Genomic DNA, 22,525 nt, shown 5'->3' with positions numbered 1-22,525 from the left:
CCCACAATAAGAACACACCCGGGGAACATACTTAACCCCTTCCCTGCCAGTGGCATTTTTATAGTAATCCAATGCATTTTTATAGCACCGATCGCTATAAAAAATGCCAATGGTCCCAAAAATTTGTCAAAAGTGTGCCATAATGTCGCAGTACCAAAAAAAAAAAAAAAAAGCTGATCGCCGCCATTACTAGTAAAAAAAAAATTATGTAAACGCTATAACTTTTGCGCAAACCAATCAATAAACGTTTGCCATTTATTATAGCAAAAAAAAAAAGTTTTTCAAAAAAATTTCTCTATTTTTTGTTTATAGCGCAAAAACTAATATTCGCAGAGGTGATCAAATACCACCAAAAGAAAGCTCCATTTGTGGGGGAAAAAGGACGCCAATTTTGTTTGGGAGCCACGTTGCACGACCACGCAATTGTCAGTTAAAGCAACACAGTGCCGAATCACAAAAAGTGCTCTGGTCTTTGACCAGCAATATGGTCCGGGGGTTAAGGGGTTAAGGTAAGTTCTCCTTTAACCACTTAAGCACAGAAGGTGTTTTTCAGATTTGGGGTTTACAAGACAAACTTTTTTTTGCTAGAAAGTTCCTTAAAACCCCCAAACATTCTATATATATTTTTTCTAACACCCTAGAGAATAAAATGGCGGTAATTGCAATACTTTGTCACACCGTATTTGCGCAGCGGTCTTACAAGCGCACTTTTTTTGTAAAAAAAAAAATCACTTTTTTGAATAAAAAAATAAAATAAATAAGACAATAAATTTGGCCCATTTTTTTTATATATTGTGAAAGATAATGTTACGCCGAGTAAAATGATACCCAACATGTCACGCTTAAAAATTGCGCCCGCTAGTGGCATGGCGTCAAACTTTTACCCTTAAAAATCTCAATAGGCAACATTTTAAAAATTCTATAGGTTGCATTTTTTGAGCTACAGAGGTCTAGGGCTAGAATTATTACTCTCGCTTTAACGATCGTGGCGATACCTCACTTGTGTGGTTTGAACACCGCTTTCATATGCGGGCGCTTCTCGCATTTGTGTTCGCTTCTGCGCGCGAGCTCGACATGGCGCGTTATAAAATAAGAAAACAAACTTTTTTTTTTTTTTTTTTTACACTGAAAAAAATAAATATATATCACTTTTATTCCTATTACAAGGAATGTAAACATCCCTTGTAATAGAAAAAAAGCATGACAGGTCCTCTTAAATATGAGATCTGGGGTCAAAAAGACCTCAGATCTCATATTTAGACTTGAATGCAAAAAAAAAGGAAATTGTCATTTTTTCAAATGACAACAAAAAAAAATGTCTCTTTAAAGCGGTGGTTCACCCACACTAACATTTTAGCATTAAATTAGGCATAGTAGCGCGAGCTACAGTATGCCTGTATTGATTTTTTTAGCCCGGTACTCACTGTGCAATCCTCTATAGAAGATTCCGACTCCCCGCGGGGAATGGGCGTTCCTATCAAGAGGGAGGATGATTGACGGCCGGCTATGGCACGTCACGCTCCCAGAAGATAGCCAGAACAGGTCTCGGCTCTTCACGGCGCTATACGGCGCCTGCGCACAGACTATGCGCAGGCGCCGTGAAGCGCCAAGTCCTATTTCGGCTATTTCCGGAGAAGCGTGACGTGCCATAGCCGGCCGTCAATCATCCTCCCTCTTGATAGGAACGCCCATTCCCCGCGGGGAGTCGGAATCTTCTATAGAGGATTGCACAGTGAGTACGGGGCTAAAAAAATCAATACAGGCATACTGTAGCTCGCGCTACTATGCCTAATTTAATGCTATAAAAAAAAAATAAAAATGTTTCATTAGGGTGAACCACCGTTTTAAGGCGCATGGGCGGGACTGATGTTTTGACGTCACTTCCGCCCAGCAATGCTATGGGGACGGGTGGGGGCCATCTTGCCCTCACTCGCATCCCCACACAGCAGGCAGCAGGACCCGATCACCTCTGCCGCTACCGACGGCTCCGGTAAGCGGCGGAGGGCGTGGGAGAACGGCGGGAGGGGGGCCCTCTCCCGCCACCGATAACGGCGATCTCGCTGCAAATCCACCACAGAGACCACCGTTCTCGTTGACAGGACCGCTCACTGAAGAGATGGATATCTCGGTTGTGGCAGCAGCTGCTGCCGTTACCGAGATATCCATTTTTAAAAACAGGACGTATATTTACAGTGGGCGGTCGTTAAGTGGTTAACCTCACATTTTTTGTATTTAAAGCTTGCCAATTTATAGTATTTTTCATCAGTCCCTAATTACCTTGATTGTAATAGGCTGTGAATGTCCCCATGCATGCTGTAAGCTTTTAATTTTGTTTTGGCCTACATGCATATTTACAATAACTAACCTCTCCAGCATACTCTCCTGGGCCCAAACACACCTAGCCTAGTCACTTCCCAATGCATTTTGTTTGCTTCATTGTAGTGCTTGAACCCCCCCCTAAAGTGTGTGCATTTATTTTTCAAATTCAGGGTTAGAGCCTTCATTTTTGAGGTCCCCAACCCATCTAGAACCCCCCCATAAAATAATTTAAATGGGCCATCAGAGTGGGTGAGGAATTACAGATATACAGGTCATAAATCTTGCATTTCTGAAGGTTAACAAGCTCAAGCTTTATATGGAATACAAAACAGGAAGACACATCCAGCCTTTACTGTTGTATTTTCTGATATATACAGTCACCTGTAGAACAGAGAGAAGACACAAACCAAACTTAAAGCGGATGTGCCACTAAAAAAATATATTAAAAGCCAGCAGCTACAAATACTGCATCTGCTGACGTTTAATATAAGGACACTTACCTGTCCTGGAGTCCAGCGCCGTCCGCAGCAGATGACGAGCGATCGCTCGTCACCCTGCTGCCCCCCCCCTCCATCCACGGTGAGGGAACCAGGAAGTGAAGCGCTCCGGCTTCACTGCCCGGTTCCCTACGGCGCATGCGCGAGTCGCGCTGCGCCCGCCGATTGGTTCTCGCTGGGAGCCGAGTGTTCCCAGCATACAACGGGGGACGGACGGGAAGTAAGGAAAAAACCCGTCTTTTGCCCGTATCGTGTGGCCGGAAGTGGGTGCAGATACCTGTCTGTAGACAGGTATCTGCACCCCCCTCCCCCCTGAAAGGTGTCAAATGTGACACCGGAGGGGGGGGGTGCCGATCAGCGCGACTTCACTTTAGAGTGGAGATCCGCTTTAAAATGTTGTGTATTTCTAATACGCAAAAAGATACAATATAACCTAAGCAAAGAGAAAGGACACAAACTTCAAATGTGTGCTTCCGATGCTTAAAGGGGAGTTCCACCCACAATTTCACTTTTTAAATATAAATACCCCTGTAATACACAAGCTTAATGTATTCTAGTAAAGTTAGTCTGTAAACTAAGGTCCGTTTTGTTAGGTTGTTACAGCATTTAGATTAGTTTATAATCTAGAAATAGACCGTGGCCATCTTAAGTGTGGGCATCTTAAGTGTGGGCATCATGAAGCCAGACGGTATGACTTCCTGGATTTCAGCTTTGCATATCTCGCACATGCTCAGTGCACAAGCAATGTAATAGGTTTCAGTCAGGTTTGCAAGGACTACTGGGAAACATGCCTATCCCAGAAACCCTTGCAAATAGCCTAGGCTAATAAAGAGGAGGAAGTAATGAAGGACTACAAAATAAAGGTATTTACAAGCAACAAATTAAATAAAAATTGTCCATTCTGAACACTATGAGATTAGAGCATGCAGCACAGACAAACATAAAAAAAATGGGTGGAACTCCACTTTAAATAGGTTAAGGTCATACATCCAACAGAAAGGACACTAGCAAATCTGTGTTTAATTGCTCAGAAAAACACCATAAAGCCCCATGCACATGAGACGCTGGTAAACGCGTGTTCAGAGGCATTTGGACAGCTTTTTCAACTGCCCCTGAACACATTCAATGTTATCCTATGTGTCCATGCACAGTCACATTTTTCAGCAGTTGTATTCATGCTCATTTATGCTCGTTTTTTCAGAAGAAAATAATGGTTTCAGACGCAAAAGTTTTCGCGTTTCAGACGCAAAACGCCGCTAAACGCAGCAAACCACGGTACCGGCATTTTCCCGCGATTTCGTTTATAGGCGTTTTTAAAGGCGACTTTTTTTTACATTAGAAATCTCAAAAATGATGGCAAATGATGAAAAACCATTAAGAACACATAAAAAAAAGTAATTGCTTGCATTGTGGACAATCAACTTGTGGCAGGTGACGTGGCCAGTGGACAATCCACAACTTGTGGCAGGTGACATGGCCAGGTGACATGGCAAGTGGACAATCCACAACTTGTGTTAGGTGATGTGGCCAGGTGATGTGGCAGATCACGTGGCCAGGCGACGTGGCCAGTGGACAATCCACAACTTGTGGCAGGTGACATGGCCAGGTGACGTGGCAGGTGACATGGCCAGGTCATGTGGCAAGTGGACAATCCACAACTTGTGGCAGGTGACGTGCCAGGTGATGTGGCAAGTGAACTATCCACAACTTGTTTCAGGTGATGTGGCAGGTGACGTGGCCAGGTGATGTGGCAAGTGGACAATCCGCAACTTGTGGCAGGTGACGTGGCAAGTGGACAATCCACAACTTGTGGCAGGTGACGTGGCAAGGTGACGTGGCAAGTGGACAATCTACAACTTGTGGCAGGTGACGTGGCCAGTTGACATGGCAGATGACATGGCAAGTGGATAATCCACAACTTGTGGCAGGTGACATGGCCAGGTAACGTGGCAATTGGACAATCCACAACTTGTGGCAGGTGTCGTGGTCAGGTGACGTGGCAAGTGGACAATACACAACTTGTGGCAGGTGACGTGGCCAGTGGACAATCCACAACTTGTGGCAGGTGACGTGGCCAGGTGATTTGGCAAGTGGATAATCCACTTGTGGCAAGTGGACAATCCACAACTTGTGGCAGGTGACGTGGCCAGTGGACAATCCACATCCTGTGGCAGGTGACGTGGCCAATCCACATCTTGTGGCAGGTGACGTGGCCAGGTAACGTGGCAAGTGGACAATCCACAACTTGTGGTAGGTGACGTGGCCAGTGGACAATCCACAACTTGTGGCAGGTGACGTGGCCAGGTGACGTGGCAAGTGGACAATCCGCAGCTTGTGGCAGGTGACGTGGCCAGGTGACGTGGCAAGTGGACAATCCGCAGCTTGTGGCAGTTGACGTGGCCAGTGGACAATCCACAACTTGTAGCAGGTGACGTGGCCAGTGGACAATCCACAACTTGTAGAAGGTGACGTGGCCAGTGGACAATCCACATCTTGTGGCAGGTGACGTGGCCAGTGGACAATCCACATCTTGTGGCAGGTGACGTGGCCAGTGGACAATCCACATCTTGTGGCAGGTGGTGTGGCCAGGTGACGTGGCAAGTGGACAATCCGCAGCTTGTGGCAGGTGATGTGGCAAGTGACACGCTAAATTCATCAGGAATCAGTGTGGAGAAGGAAAATTCCAGCGCTGATTTGCACGTCTGACCATCATTCAGGTTCAGGTTTCCCATTGATGATACGGTCTGATCTCTTGGGAGACACCTTCAAGACGTTGCCATTCCCCCTGCTCTGGTTTACAGTGATGCTTTCCAGCCATCGTTCCTTTTATGTATCCAGATCCGATGGATGTGGTTTCACCAACTTACATACAGTCTATATTGACCCTTTAAGCATATGTTTATTAGGGTTCAATATTTCCGGTAAGCCTCCCTTCTCGGTGGTGGTTACTCTTTCACACAGTTGTCCATTTCCATTTCACAGTGGTGTTTTCAATCGTCCATCACAGGAGATTATTTACTGGCGGTGCACTTTTCCAGTGACTCACTGTTTGTTGATTTATTATATATGGACTCACTGTTTGTTAATTCATCATATATGGACTTTTTATTTGTTCACATTGTTGTACGATTCACTTTGGTATAATACTTTTCATCCATCATTTTTCAGCGCCACTTAATTGTTTTTGACACGCTAAATACACGTACACTGCTGCTCTCTCAGCTGCTACTCACCCTGGTCTCACAAAATGGCTGAAATGGTTAAATAATACTGTTTTTTTTTTTAGCTTAGGGAGGGTCTTATGATGTTTAACGAAACGCTTATAAACGCGGTAAAATGGCGCAAAATTCGCGTCAAAAACTGGCGTTTTAAACGCCGGTTTTTGCATTTGAAAACGTGTGTTTAGATGAGTTTGCATCTGCGTCTCGTGTGCATGGGGCCCAACACATATTGTGAATTTCTGATGATCACGAAAATGCAGTCGCATAGCCAGTATGACAACAGAAAAGACACATGCGACCTCAGTTGTGTATTGCTAGTGCTAGACCACGTGCAGTCATAACCGGCAGAGAGTGGCACTAACACACTTCTGATAAACAGGGTATAGACATAAAACAGAAATGTCACCAACAATCATTCAACATTGTGCATTTCTAATTAGCAACACTACACAGTCATATAACCGGCAGAAATGTCACTAGCAAAACTCAATGCTGTGCGTTTCTGAATAGCAACAGTGTAACGTGTAACCCACAGAAGTGTACAGTGTAACCCACAGAAGTGTCACTACCAGCAATACAATTTTGTGCTTTTTTGATTAGCAAACTTATACTGTTATAACAGAAATGTTGCCGACAACTCAATGCGTTTAATAGCAACCCTGTAGAGTCATCTAACAGAAATGTCACTAGCAAAAAACTCAATGCTGTGCATTTGTGTACAGTGATGTAACCCACAGAAATATCACTACCAATAATACAATGTTGTGCGTTTCTGATTAGCAAACTTGTACAGTCATAAGCAGCAGAAATGTCGCCATCAGTAACTTAATTTCATGTGTTTCTGATAAGCAATAGTGTACAGTCATATATTCAACAGAAATTTCACTAGAAAAAAAAAAAAAAACTTAATGCTATGCATTTCTGAATAACAGTGTACAGTGGCATAACCCATTGAAATGTCGCTACCAATAATACAATGTTGTGCATTTCGGATTAGCAAACTTGTACAGTCATATAACCAACAGAAATGTCGCTGACAATTCAATGTTGTGCATTTTTGATTAGCAATAGTGTACGGTTATATAATAGAAGTGTCACTAACAATTCAATGTTATGCGTTTGATGAGCAATAGTGTACAGTCACATAATCAATATTATGCATTTCTAGTGAGCCATAAGATGGTTATATAACAGAAAAGACACAAAACAAACTTTCAATGTTGTGCATTTCTGATGTGTGGTCTGAGGTGTGCGACTATACCACAGTAGTGGTAGCTGCTATTCTACTACTGCATAGGTCCGAGTAGGTGTAGCTGGCCCACACACAGGTGGGAGCGAGTCCAAGTCTCTCAGGAGGTGATCACAATCCTAGCCTGAAGGCAATCAGACACCTGTAGGGCTTCACACTAAATACAGGCTAGTTTATGTAGCTTTAGCATAGGTTTTCACCAGGAACCCCTCAATTAAGGGTTGCAGGATAGCATCTTATGCTTCTCATACAGCCCACAGGTGGTTTGTAGCCCAAGCCACAAGAGGTTTTGATTAACTCTTACACACTGATATAGCAGTAGTGCAAGGAGGAAATAGGTTGAATTTGTGGAGATGTTGCACCTAATAAGCAACCCCTCAAGGATATGTTCACTAGTAGGGATGAGCTTCGTATTGGAGTCGAACTCATGTTGGAATCGAACATTGTATGTTCGATCGTTCGTCGAATTACGGGCCATGAGAGAGCATCCCAGGTGTTTTATATATTTATACACTGTATAGATTAGCTAGATCTGCATTTCCTAATTTACTGGCAGGCAGGTGATTGTGCTAGCTGCAGTATTCTCATGTGGTGTACTGCCCGTGTCCTCTGCAGTGTGCACCTACAGCTATGTGGTGTGTGTACTGCCCGTGTCCTCTGCAGTGTGCACCTACAGCTACGTGGTGTGTGTACTGCCTGTGTCCTCTGCAGTGTGCACCTAAAGCTACATGGTGTGTGTACAGGCTGTGCTATTTTTAAATTACTTTTTTCTCATCTCATTTTGTGCAGGGACAGTTCTAAACACGTGCTACTTCACAGGCATACTATAGACACCCAGCAGGTACGATATTTAAAGGAATTTCCCGCCCCACTTTAAGCATCATTAAAATCATTGCTCCAGAAAAAACAACCGTTTTTAAAACTTTTTTTCCATCGATACATGTTCCCTGGGGCAAGACCCAGGTTCTCAAAGACGTTTTACGACAATAACTTGCATATTAGGCTTTAAAATGAGCACTTTTGAACTCGAACGTTCGAGTCCCGTAGACGTCAATGGGGTTCTAAATGTTCGTGCGAATGGTCAGTCCATTGGAAGGTTCTGGTGCGAACCAAACGGGGGGGGGGGGGTGTTCGGCTCATCTCTATTCACTAGGGTGCCCCTATGGGTAAAAAATTAGGAGGCAGGCTTTGAGGGGCTAAAAACCTCTAAATGCACCATTGTAAGCTACCTGCCAGATTCATAGCAGCTGGCCCTGACCCTTTAGGTATTGGAGTGGAAAGCACCCTGGATTGAGCCTTGCTCAGCCCCTATATACCTTGCTGAAGTTATGCTAGGGGCTTCTGTAATCTCCTCAGTGGCCTATATTGCCTGCAGGAGTCCATCCAGATCCTCTAGGGTGAAGAGGCATCTCCTTAACCTTGCATCCTACTGAATCTGGTTTACAAGGTCTAGATCCAACTCCCCCTCTGAGCTGTGTTCTGGCCTGTCTTTCCATATCCTCCCGTCCTTTTCTTCCTCTACCTGGGCTAGAGGGAGCGATTGTGAGGGTGGGGGAAGGGCACTTGGTCCTATTCAGAAGAGGCTTTCCTGGGAGGATGTGAATACCAAAATTGCGACAATTAGGGGCACATATCATAGTGAACGGAATAAAGTATTGAAATCCATGAGGTCAGGAGCAGCTGCAGATCAGATTTATAAGCCTAGTCTGTGGTACTTCAGTCAGTTAAACTTCCTTGACGACCATCTGGAAGCAAGGGAATCGCTTTCAACCCTTCCTCCCAGATGTAGCTCCAGCCTTCCCTGCAGCCAACCCTCCAGCCTTCTTTGGAGGAACAACCTGAGTTCCTGGGAGGAGCCCGATTTGACCATATGGAGCCAGGTATACCATTTGGCTAAAGATTTCTTGTACTAAAAGTATAATGTAAAATAGATGTTACTATTGCTAAAAATGTAATGATTGAACAAAAAGTGTTTGACATATCAATAGACCGTAGTGGCCAAAAATGTTGGGGACAGAATGATTGTCTTTAATATTTATTAGCATTCAATTTGCAACCGTCATGAGGTGAAAAATGTGTGATAGATGAAGACCAAAATGTAACCATGTACCTTTTTTATACACCGGCAGAGCACAGCCAGGATGAGGGGGGAGAAATTGTGAGGCAGGCCCCAGTGGGTGCTAGGCCTGGCCTAGCACCAGTTTCCAAATACCTCCTCTCCGCATTCCACAAAAGGGCCAGGAGGCCTTGACAGATGGAGGAGGAAACATGCTTTAATTAGGAAGGCTACTGCGGTCCTCAGAGAGCCCCCCACCCCTGCTGAGGGATTTGCAGCCATTATTGGGGAAAAACTTTTCAAGAATGGACATGGGCCAGCTTCTCAGAAGCAAAACCCTCATTTTGAAGGTGATCAACATGGGCTTGATGGGGAAGCTGACCGACTACATGGACATTGTGGAGGTCGCTCCTCCTGAACCTGCTCCTGCCACAAGCTCTCCTCCAGGGACACAGTCTCCGAAGACGGGGTTATCAAAGGCTGCAGGGAAGGCTACAAAGACAATAATTTTGGTCCTACAGATATGTGCTTCTCATGGTCCCAATTTTGTTATTCACATCCTTGGTTGTTTGCTGTGGGGATCTGTGTCTGCACAAAGTCAAGTCAGTGCTGCCTTCCTAGCTTTTGTTTTTATTACCTGCGTTTTTGGTTTGCCTTCACCTTAAATTTTTTTGGAGCCAGAATAAATGGATTTTTGGTTTACAGTCAAAACTTGACCTTGTGTTTTTATTCAAAATAGAGAATTTGCTAGTGAGTAGGCAGGGACATTTAAAAAAAAAACAATTTTCAAAACAAGGGACACCAACATCCTTGAGGATAAATACTAAATAATAATGTTGTGGTAACTTGACAAAAAAAATAAAGAAAAAAGGAAATCAGTCTAAAATATATATATTTTTTTTAGGGAGATCTGGCTTACAAAAAATAAAGCTTATTCATGAGATCACGATAAAGAAATAAGTTTGTCAGAACTCTGAGAATATCAACAGCAAAAGAATTTGATTATTGTAGCATTATAAAGAAGAAAAGAATGTGCTGCATTAAACAATGCAATAATTTACAGCATGACAAATGTGCTATCGCCAAAACGAACGCTAGTTTTACCAGAACGAGCGCTCCCGTCTCATAACTTGCTTCTGAGCATAAATTTTTAATGCCCATTTTTCTCATCAAGAAAAATGCTCTGGAGCCTACACAATAGTTTTTAACGACCAATTTAAAAAATTGCATTTTTCTCGTCATGAAAAACGGTTGTGCATTACAGTTTGATCCCATCTGGGGTAAGCGGGGGCTGACCAACAAAAACATATCAATATCTGTTATGCCTTTCTTCTCCAGTACTTGGCTTAGTTTTTACAATATTTTTTGAATAAGTACTATAATCAAATCCTTCAAAGTGATGTCCAATATTGCTGAATAGCTAATCATTACTCATCATAATGAAAATTAAAAATGTATTGTTAAAAAAAAAAAAGGCATTGAAGTGCAAATGAAGAATCTGCTCCTCAATTGTCACCACCAGCCTGGGATAAAGCTGGGAGGACCAGAAAGCGGGTGGTGAAAGCAAGAGCAGGAAGCCTGGTCTCAGGACAGAATCCAAGAGCTCATGGCTCCCCATCAGGTCTTCCCACGAGCCGGAGGAAACAAAAACTAAAAGGTGGTGGGGTGAAGCCTCCTTTGGTGGAAGAGGTGTTTTCTTTTGTCTAGTCTAGTAGGAGGAGCTACAATCTCTCAAGTGCTGTCCTGAAAGACGTTTTAGTAAATATTTTCAATAGAAACCTACAGATCCTAGTTTTAAATGTAAAGTGTCTTAAGACCACTTACTTTTCCACCCATCAATTTCTTTTCCCAGTTGCGATAAGTTAGACGATGGAATGAAATTCCCTGATAAATCTCCATCCACACCAGATTCTCACCTGATCCCCCACAAGAAAGCTTTTTCCACCATTATTTTTTGAAAGGATGCGCTCAAAATGACCATATTCAGTGGCAAGAGCCTTAATATAATCTTCTTTTCCATTTTCCTGAAAGAGGGAAAGAATTTACATACCTGAAATCAATTAAGAATGAAGATTTGTGTCACAAAATCTGCACTGCCAATTCATACTTACATAGTTTTGATAGATGAGATGGCTGTACTTCAGCCTGAGATCTTCCACTCCATCATTTACCATGTCTATCTGTGCAGCCTCAATGGGAGTTTTTCCATAAATACCTAGAGAAAGAACCAGTTTTAATTCTAGCTAACAGCAGTAAAGTATATCAGTCACCGTTTCAAACCTGAGTAAAGGCAGGTTCCTCAAAATGGGACTTCAGACCACAAACCGTGTTTAGAAAAAAAAAAAAATAGAATAAAATAAATGTATATAATTTTAAACACCAAGAAAAAAAAAAAAAAAGAAGAGAAAACTGAGCAGGCAATTGCTTACTCAATATAAAATAGGACTTTTAGGAGATAGTATGTCTAATCAGGTAAGAAAATACAACAAAAATAGTTTAGGAAAAAAATATTTTTTTTAATAGAAAATTAAAATGACAGTCATAAAACCACTTCGTAAAAATAGAAAACTATTCAGCGCTGGGAAAAAAAAATTCTGAGGTGAGAGGCCATCTGTTCTTTTCTGGTGAAGGATCTCTTTCTATGGTCACTAGTCTGGAATCTGCACCATTTTGTTGAAATTCTGTTGGATTTCTCGTTCACCCTATCACTGATGGACTTATTTTTTTGATGCATTCATTTTTGATTTTTTCCTTTCTATGATCACTCATGGACTTATTGTAACATATTGTTTTGCGCTGCACTATCTTATTACATAAAACCACTTAGGTCATTGATGAATGCTGATTTCAAGATTACTAGATGATAGTGATGCTGGAAACCAACATGTTTTGCAATTTTGCGTCGTCAGGGCGCCGCATCCATCTATCTTTGTATCTGATCATACAAAAAAGTACATGTCATTAGTATAGATCTGCATTCAAAATGTGTCATTGTTCAGTTCATTACATTTCTAACAATTCATTTCATAGGTTTATGCTCACCTAGTCTTTGGAGAGGCCGCATATCCCACCAAGCAAGTGCCCACAAATATGGCCAGTTCCCAAATATTCATGCATCCGGTAGGTGCCAGACCAGCCGGATTACTGTGAGGCTATTGGACTGGGCTCGTAATCATAAGGGATGTGGGGTTGGAATCTAAGTTTTAATACATTCTAGCAATTTATATAGCTGGATAATTTACAAAAAAAAAAAAAAAAACTCATGAGTTTCTTTTTCATACCTTATCTATAGTCTACAGAGAAAAAACCTAAATATTAAATATAGAAATACCTTCTATGTTAGTGATTATGATCCCACAAATTTGTCTCCAAAAAAATCAACACAGGGCCACAAGCATATAGCAGAGTGAGACCATTAAGTTTCTACACCGCAGTGATGCTGAAAAGTCAAGTCACTGGCCCAGATTCAGGTAGATTGGAGCAATATTTGCGTGGGCAAAGAGCAAAGATTTTTCTCTGCGCCCACGCAAATATTTCGATTTGCCCAGCGATTCACGGAGCAGTAGCTCCGTAAATTGCGCGGGCGCTATGCTAATTAGCCCTGCGTAAGGACGCCTAATGTAAATGATCCCGCCGGGGGCGGGAATCATTTAAATTAGGCGCGCTCCCGCGCCGAGCGAACAGCGCATGCTCCGTCGGGAAACTTTCCCGACATGCATTGCGGCAAATGACGTCGCAAGGACGTCATTTGCTTCTAAGTGAACGTGAATGGCGTCCAGCGCCATTCACGAATCACTTACGTAAACGACGTGAAATTTAAATTTCACGAGCGGGAAGCGCAGCTATACTTTAGCATTGGCTGCCCCTGCTATTAGCAGGAGCAACCTTGCGCTAAAGTTGCTGTACGGAAACTCCGTACCTTGCGTGCCCAGGGCCCGCGCAACTTTTGTGAATCGGTGGTAGTATGCAATTTGCATACTATACGCCGATCACAATGGCCGCGCCCCCTAGCGGCCAACGCAAGAATGCAGCCTGAGATATGAAGGCATAAGGAGGCTTATGTCTGTCATATCTTAGGCTGCAGTCGGTGTAACGAGGTTCCTGAATCAGGAGCACTCGTTACACCGGAGCAAGTAAGCCCTTGCGCCGCGCAACCTATGGTTGCGCGGGCGCAAGTGCTTCTTGAATCTGGGCCAATATGTACCCGACTTGACTATGGCATGATTGAGATGGTAAGAGTCGGTTCACACTAGGGCGACACGACTTCCAGCACAACTTTCAGAGGCGACTCCGACACAACTTGAGCATGAACCACAGGGAGATCTGGGGAGATTTAGAAAACGACTTGAAGTCGTCTCCAGGACAGGAGACTTTCCAGTGGCCAAACAATCAGCTCTAGGGGAGGGAGGGAGAGGTTTGCCTGAGAAATGTATGTTATCTTCCTGGAAAGTCGCTGGCGACTTCCATTGAAATCAATGGGTACAAATCGCCTACAAGTCGGATTGAAGTAGTACAGGAACTTCTTTTGAAGTCGGAGCGACTCGAATCGTGTGCATTAACACCGCTCCCATTCACTTGCATTGTTTTTCTCCACAGCGCGACTTGGGACGACTTGAGGCGACTTCAAGTCGGATCCCAAGTCGCCCCAGTGTGAACCGGCTCTAACACTCAATATAGTGCCTTTAGTTAGAGATAATATACTGTGCAATATAGTCATCAATATGGCACAGATATGTTTCACAGACCCGTCAGTAGAACTCCTATTAGGGTCAAATAAAAAAAAATAAAAAAAAAAGAGAACAGCCGTTAGCTATTGCGGTGGCGGTACCCAGTATATATCGCAGATCTCCCTATTGGTCCCCTCCTCGTAGTGCCGGTGCTTGTGTTACCTGCAAGACGCACATGTCAACTGGCTGTCGGCACTAGTGTCTTATAAAGCCTGGTCCCACCGGAAGCACAGGGTCGCGATTGACCCCTGACAGCACTTCCGGTGCGGGTGTCCCTTTCCAGGCGCATGCGCAGAAGGACCAAAGCAGTCAGTCACAGCGCGCAAGCGCCACATTCTGCATGAACAAGTGTGGACCAGGGTTGAGAAGGGAAAATCCCCTCTCTCCTACAGGGACACACGAATAGCTCCACTTAGTGGCATATATACCGGAGTGCAGCCATACTAACAAGTGGATACCTGCATAGCGCTACAACGGCCCCAGACAGAACTTCCAACGACAACATAATTGTGTATGATATAGAAGAAATAGCAACATTTGTTCAGCATGTATCAACGATTATTTAATTGTAAACCTTAATTATACAATTCCCTATGTGAAATAATCAACTTAAAAAGGGTCATTAAAAGGATTTTTTTTTTTTAGCCAAATAGCTTCCTTTACCTTACTGCAGTCCTGGTTTCATGCCCTTAGTTTGTTTTTGCTCTGATGTTGCTGTAATTCTGCTCTGTTCTGGACACTTCCTGGTTGTCTGTTTCCTTTGGACCACAGTACTGGGAGCTTCTAGTTTCGTTTTCAAACCCTCACTTCTCTATGGCTCTATACAGCACAGAGGCAGCATAACATGCAAAAACGAAACTGAAACCAAAGGTACATTATATGATTGTTTATTTTTAATAGGAATCAGTTAACTATTATGTCTCTATACCCTGTAAACAGTCATTTAAGCAAAAAAAAATGTTTCCTTTACAACTCCTTTAAGGAGTAACACTATCCACCACTCTATATGAGGATAACCTCTAGATGGCGGTAGTGTGTGTAACGGCTACCCAGCTAGGGAGAGGGTCTCAGCCGTTGGAGAAGTCCTTTTCCCTAGCAAGCTGCGATATGCAAGTACCGCCGGTATCCCCATCCAATAGATCCAGAGAGAGAGAGAGAGAGAGAGAGAGAGAGAGAGAGAGAGAGAGAGAGAGAGAGAGAGAATTCCCCTTCCCGAACGAGACAAGGCTACGTTGAAGGGTCAAACAAGACTGACTTTTATTGCACATTTCACCTCGCTTTTTATATGGTTACAAACTTACATGAACAATGACACTCTCCGCCCCCCCTTCACACACATACTTTGAAATAATGACATTCCCTTGAATCAATCAGTCTCTAGACGTTCGGCTCCAACCTTATATTTAACATGACTTGATCAGACAATAGAATTCAATTAACCTTTAAAACAATTATACACTCCCACATAACAGCCTCCGTATGTTGAGGGGATTAACTACACAAAGGAGAGTCCATTAGCTATGCAAAGGGAATGTTAGCATTCAGCAGTGGAAAAAGTCACTCTACAATTAACCCTTTGAGCTCAGAATAGTTCATAGGTCCGTTACAGTGTGTCACATAAAAGTGAACACAGAACCATTACAGTAAGCAAGGAAAAAATAAAAAATTGTAATAAATAAACCTATTCCTGCATAGTGATCACCTGTCCTGGTGATCAAAATTACAGGAAGGGTTTAAACGATACCGCTGTGTTTAACCCTGGTTGATAGGTCGCTCTTTGATTGAATATCTACCTCGCCTCTTGCTGGAGGACTTCGTCAAAATTGCCTCTCCTTTCCTGTTCCGGGATAACCTCAAGGACAAAGAAGGGGACATAGAATGGATCATAGCTGTACTGCAGGCCAACATGTTTACATATAGGAGTGTACAGTAGGCCTGCATCTAGATCATATAAGTGGTCTTGTATACGTCTAGCAAAAGGACGCTTAGTTTTACCAATGTAAAATGTGCCACCTAGACATGTAGCTAGATAAACACCAATTGTTGTGCAGTCAGCATATGATTTAGACCTATGGTAAACCCTTCGTTTAATTTTGATCACCAGGACAGGGATCACTATGCAGGAATAGGTTTATTACCAATTTTTATTTTTTCCTTGCTTACTGTAATGGTTCTGTGTTCATTTATGTGACACACTACCGCCATCTAGAGGTTACATAGTTACATAGTTAGTCAGGTTGAAAAAAGACACAAGTCCATCCAGTTCAACCACAAAAAATAAACAAACAAAATAAAAAACACAGTACAATCCCATACACCCAACTCCATACCCACAGTTGATCCAGAGGAAGGCAAAAAACCCCAGCAGAGCATGATCCAATTTGCTACAGCAGGGGAAAAAATTCCTTCCTGATCCCCCGAGAGGCAATCGGATTTACCCTGGATCAACTTTACCTACAAAACTTAGTACTCAGTTATTTTATGTACATTTAGGAAAGTATCCAGACCTTTCTTAAAGCAATCTACTGAGCTGGCCAGAACCACCTCTGGAGGGAGTCTGTTCCACATTTTCACAGCTCTTACTGTGAAAAAACCTTTCCGTATTTGGAGGTGAAATCTCTTTTCCTCTAGACGTAAAGAGTGCCCCCTTGTCCTCAGTGTTGACCGTAAAGTGAATAGCTCAACACCAAGTCCACTGTATGGACCTCTTATATATTTGTACATGTTGATCATATCCCCCCTAATTCTCCTCTTCTCAAGAGTGAATAAATTCAATTCCTCCAATTCTCCTCATATAGAGTGGTGGATAGTGTTACTCCTTAACCACTAGCCGACCAGCTGCCGCAGTTACACGGCGGCTGGTCGGCTGCGCGAGATCACGTAGCTATGTCATTTCGCATTGCAGCCAATAGGGGCACGTGCATGCCGTCAGAGAAGCTCGCCCCTGGTGCCGACGCGTGTGCCCGGCGGTCGCGATCACCGCCGGGCACCCGCGAGCACTCGTTACAGAGCGAGAACCAGGAGCTGTGTGTGTACACACACAGCTCCCGGTCCTGTCAGGGGGAGAAAAGACTGATCGCATGCTCATACAATGTATGCAAAGAGAAAGCGAAGAGAAGGCGCCTACAGGTTAAGGACAAAATAGCTTTTATTAACAATAGGTAACAGCATCCACTTATATAATAAGTAATGGAGATCCAGCATGTAGATCCTAAGTAGTGGTCACGGATGTGGCGTTCTTCCGCACTAGATGTTAACTGAAACAGTGCTCTGGTGTCAGACCGTCCGTGTTGCAGGAAGTCCGGCTGGGGCGGTGAGACCATCAGGAGCGAGGCGTGGAGCGCAGCGTGAGTCGCGGTGATGTCACAGGAACCTTTTGCATGCGACGACGTTTCGGAGCTGGCGCTGCGTGTAGCTGAGCGCGCTCCTTTTTCAAGCATAAAGGACTAGGGGAGACTAGATGGCTATTTATAAACAAAGGGGGGTGTGCCACCTAGTGGGGAAGAGCAGGAACTGTTCCTATTCATTAACCTCACAGGAAGACATACCCATAGGACAACAAGGGAATAATTTAAAAATTGTATATAAAAACCGGGTGGACAATTTAGAGAAGGGAGAAAGAATATTTAAAAACAATATGAAATAAAACAATGTAGGTGACCATTGGCTGGTTGCACCCAGTTTACAATACATTTATCTGAATGCATGAGAGAGGGAATTATAAATGAGACCTACTGATTGTCATAAAAATGGTAGGTTGATTTAACATGGATTATGACAGACAGATAGATAGGATAGATAGAATAGATAGAGAGGATAGATAGATAGGAGACGAGTGAGGTGAAAAACTTTTTGTGAATAAAATGGACTTAAAAAGACACAACACGTTTAGAATTGTATGTATGTACGCATATAGATATAATTAATGAGTCTATTTCCCATCTAGGATATTTTGATCCAATACGGTGGACTAAATGAATGAGGTGATATCATACAGAATATGGCTAGTTGGTATGTACTAGAATGTGGACAGACTGTTCACACCTCTCACCAGATGGGGATAAGGCATTAGAGGAATAAGAAAGCAGATAAAAATAATAAAACGATGGAAGATAATATTTGAATGGAAGAAAAGTGACAGATCATCATGTATTAACTGGAATAAAGTTATAGAATGGTAGAATGGTAGGTTCTATCATTTCATTAAGGCCTCCAGGCGAGAAGAGTATCTAAAGTATATATCCAGTACGTCTCTCGTTCGCACAATTTGAAAAATCTTTCTGCCTCAGTGAGGTTTTTGGGCATCTGTTCGACTACCCATACTTATAGGTCATCAGTAGACCCTTTGTGAAATTTGGAAAAGTGTTGGGGACACTATGTTTGTCTATACATCCCTCAATCTTCCTACGATGCTGTCTGAACCTCTGTCTAAGGGGGCAGATGGTTCGACCCACATAGAGTAGTTGGCAGGGGCAGAGAAGACAATAGACAACATGGTCTGAGGAACAATTATGAAAATCATAGAAAAGGCGAGTTTTTCCTTTTTCAGTAAACTTCTTTTGACCATGCTGTACAAAGCTGCACATTTTGCATAGGGCCTTCTTGCATTGAAACATGCCATGTAAAAGGTATTAGGCATAATTCTTGCATAATATTAGAAGAACTTGGTTTTAGCTTACTGGGAGCCATTTTGTTTTTGATGTTGAGGGCTCTTCTGTATGTAACTTTAAGGAGATTGTGCAACACCGATTTTAAATGGACGTCTTCTAGAAGAATTGGCCAGTGTTTTTTCAAAATAGATTCCATTTTTTTGTGATCATGATGACAAAACTATTTTTTTCTCCAGGTTTGTGGGTATTTTGTGCATATTGGGTGTATGCCTCCTTAGAGATTCTGGGTAACCCTTTTCTTGTAATTTTTTGGTAAGTAGCTGACTTTGTTCTGTGAAATCTGCTATGCTGGTGCAATTGCACCGTAGACGGCAAAATTGACCCATGGTATATTGTTTTTCCACTTTGAATAGTGACAACTCCTATAGTGTAGAAGTGAGTTTCCAGCAGTTGGCTTGGAGTAATTTTTAGCATGGATGATATTAATCGGTATGGTACAGTTCGTATGCCGCGTACACACAGTCGTTTTTTGTGATGAAATAAAACAAAGTTTTTCAAACTTCATTTTAAAAAACGACGTTGCCTACACACCATCGTTTTTTCAAAATGCTCTAGCAAAGCGTGGTTACATTCAGCACGTACGACGGCACTCTGTTCCATTCAAGCTTGCGTCATAACTTGCTTCTGAGCATGCGCGGGTTTAAAAACGTAATTTTACCCACACACTATCATTTTAAATGACACAAAAAACGACGTTTTGAAAAATGACAAAAAATTGAAGCATGTTCGAATTTTTTTTTTTTCGTTTTTCAGAAGACATAAAACAACGTTTTCCCCACACACGGTCATTTTAAATGACGTTTTTAAAAATGTTGTTTTCTTCATCACAAAAAACGACCGTGTGTACACGGCATAAGTCTAAAAAGGCCAGCTTTTCAACGTCTGTAACAAAGGTAAAATTCAAACCGTACATATTGCTGTTACAATGATTCACAAAATCTTCACAGTCCTTGTTGGTGCCATTCCAAATGATAATTATGTAGTCTATGTATCTGCCATAGAAGACAACATATTTAACACCCCCAGTGTTAACCCCTTTTTACAGTAATCAATGCATTTTTATAGCACTGATCGCTATAAAAATGCCAATGGTCCCAAAAATGTGTCAAAAGTGTCCGAAGTGTCCTCCACAAGGTCGCAGTACCGATAAAATCGATGATCTCCGCCATTACTAGTAAAAAAAAATTTTTTATAAAAATGCCATAAAAACTATCCCCCATTTTGTAGATGCTATAATTTTTCCGCAAACCAATCAATAAACACTTGTGATTTTTTTTACGAAAAATATGTAGAATACACATCGGCCTAAACTGAGGAAAAAATCGTTTTTTTTATATATTTTGGGGATATTACAGCAAAATAAAACCAAAATATTCATTTTTTTCAAAATTGTCGCTCTATTTTTGTTTATAGCGCAAAAACTAAAAACCGCAGTAGTGATCAAATACCACCAAAAAAAAAAGAAAGTTCTATTTGTGGAAAATAAAAAAAAGAAAAAGCCAATTTTGTTTGGGAGCCACGACGCAGTGCCGACTCGCAAAAAGTTGGCCGGTCATTGACATGCAAAATGGTCAGGGGCTGAAGTGGTTAAGTTGATTATTTCACATAGGGAATTGTATAATTAAGGTTTACAATTAAATAATCTTTGATACATGCTAAACAAAATGTTGCCATTTCTACTATATCATGCACAATTATGTTGTCGTTGGAAGTTCTGTCTGGGGTCAATCTAGCGCTATGCAGGTATCCACTTGTTAGTATGGCTGCACTCTGGTATTCATGCCACTAAGTGGAGCTATTCGTGTGTCCCTGTAGGAGAGGGGATTTTCCCTTCTCAACCCTGGTCCGCACTTGTTCATGCGGAATGTGGCGCCTGAACGCTGTGACTGACTGCTTTGGTCCTTCTGCGCATGCGCCTGAAAAGGAACACCCGCACTGGAAGTGCTTTCAGGGGTCAATCGTGACCCTGTGCTTCCGGTGGGACCGGACTTTATAAGACGCTAGTGCCGACAGCCAGTTGACACACGCGTCTTGCAGGGAACAAGCACCGGCACTACGAGGAGGGGACCAATAAGGAGATCTGCGGTATATTCTGGGTACTGCCACCGCAATAGGTAACAGCTGTTCTCTTTATTTGGCCCCAATAGAAGCATTATACTGATTGGGGTATGTGAAACACATCTGTGCCATATTTATGACTATATTGTACAGTACATTTTCTTTAACTAGAGGCACTATATTGAGTGTTACCATCTCAATCATGCCATAGTCAAGTCAGGTACATATTGATAAGTGCTTTATGTTTCATTCATCTTTTCAGCATCACTGCGGCGTAGAAACATAATGGTCTCACTCTGTTACTGCTATATGATTGTGGCCCTGTGTTGATTTTTAAGAGACAAATTTGTGGGATCATAATCACCAAGACAGCAGGTATTTCTATATTTAAATATTTAGGTTTTCTTCTCTATAGACTATAGATGAGTTTTTCTCTTTCATACCTTATGATTTTTGTACATTATCCAGCTAAATAAATTACTAGAATGTTTTTAAAACCTTATAGATTCTGACCCCACATCCCTTATGATTACCAGCCCGGTCCAATAGCCTCACAGTAATCCGGCGGGTTTGGATGAACTTTTGGGAACTGGCCATATTTGTGGGCACTTGTTTGGTGGGATATGCGGCCTCTCCAAAACTCCATAGACTAGGTGAGCATAAACATATGAAATGAATTGTTAGAAATGTAATGAACTGAACAATGAAAAATTATGAATGTAGATCTATACTAATGACATGTACTTCTTTGTATGATCAGATACAAAGATAGATGGATGCGGTGCCCTGACGACGCAAAATTGCGAAACATGTTGGTTTCCAGCATCACCATCATCTAGTAATCTTGTAATCAGCATTCATCAATGGCCTAAGTGGTTTTAGGATGTCATTTTATTTTTATATTAATACATTTTCTTAAACTTTTTTGTTGTATTTGCTTACCTGATTAGACATACTATCTCAAAATGTCCTATTTTATATTGAGTAAGCAATTGCCTGCTCAGTTTCCTCTTTTCTTTTAATATTCTAAGGACTGAAGTATCTTGTCTGTTCTGGAAACTGTCCAATCACACCTATCCAAATATTTTAAACACCGTCTGTTTGTGGTCCAGTTAAATTCCCATTTTGAGGAACCTGCCTTTAATCTATGCATCAGGGATGTGGCCCACAATCTGTGTAGTCAGTTAACTGCAGCAAATGGCTTATGTATTACGGTTTCAATTCTGGTGCAACCACATGTGGCAGGGAACTAGGCTTCAAGACTGTCAAGTTAAGAAAAATTACCATGATTCCTAGCAAGATGACGGAGAATGGCATTTGACTGATACATAGTGAAGTCTCCATCCTTAAATCCTGGAAGTTGACCAAACATCTGTCAAGCAAAGCACAAAAACTGTCAGAAAAGGACATTAAAATGCAGCTAAAAACCTGTGAGAGTCCGCTTCTGATAACTTGAAATTGCTAGCTGATGGACTTATGGTGCATCTCATAAAGTTAATTTCAGTAATTCAATTCAAAAAGTGAAACTAATTTATAGTGATACAATTCAAACATTAGTTTTTCAATTGTGACGATAATGGCTTACAGCTAGGGAAAACCCACCATTCAGTTTCTCAAAAAATGTGAACACACAAGACCAGTAAAAAAAAAAAAATATTTTTAATACAGAAATGTTGCCTTACTGAAAAGTACATCTATGTATGGTATGCACTCAATACTTGGGGGGTT

At 42.1% G+C, this 22,525-nt stretch overlaps 1 protein-coding gene across 3 annotated transcripts in view; it reads right to left on the bottom strand.

The window, feature by feature from the left end:
- LOC120909157 (glutathione S-transferase P 1-like) overlaps positions 1-22,525 on the bottom strand; it is a 218,229-nt gene that overhangs the window by 13,713 nt on the left and 181,991 nt on the right. For all 3 annotated transcript variants that reach the window (XM_040320861.1, XM_040320862.1, XM_040320863.1), the window contains 3 exons: positions 22,082-22,169; positions 11,454-11,557; positions 11,259-11,366 (listed from right to left, as the gene is read on the bottom strand). In XM_040320861.1, the coding sequence (XP_040176795.1) occupies positions 11,259-11,366; positions 11,454-11,557; positions 22,082-22,169 (300 nt within the window). The remainder of the gene's footprint in view (positions 1-11,258; positions 11,367-11,453; positions 11,558-22,081; positions 22,170-22,525) is intronic.

The sequence above is a fragment of the Rana temporaria genome, chromosome 8 (assembly GCF_905171775.1).
Source record: "Rana temporaria chromosome 8, aRanTem1.1, whole genome shotgun sequence".
Classification (NCBI taxonomy): Eukaryota; Metazoa; Chordata; class Amphibia; order Anura; family Ranidae; genus Rana; species Rana temporaria.
This window is presented reverse-complemented; position numbering and strand designations above follow the sequence as displayed.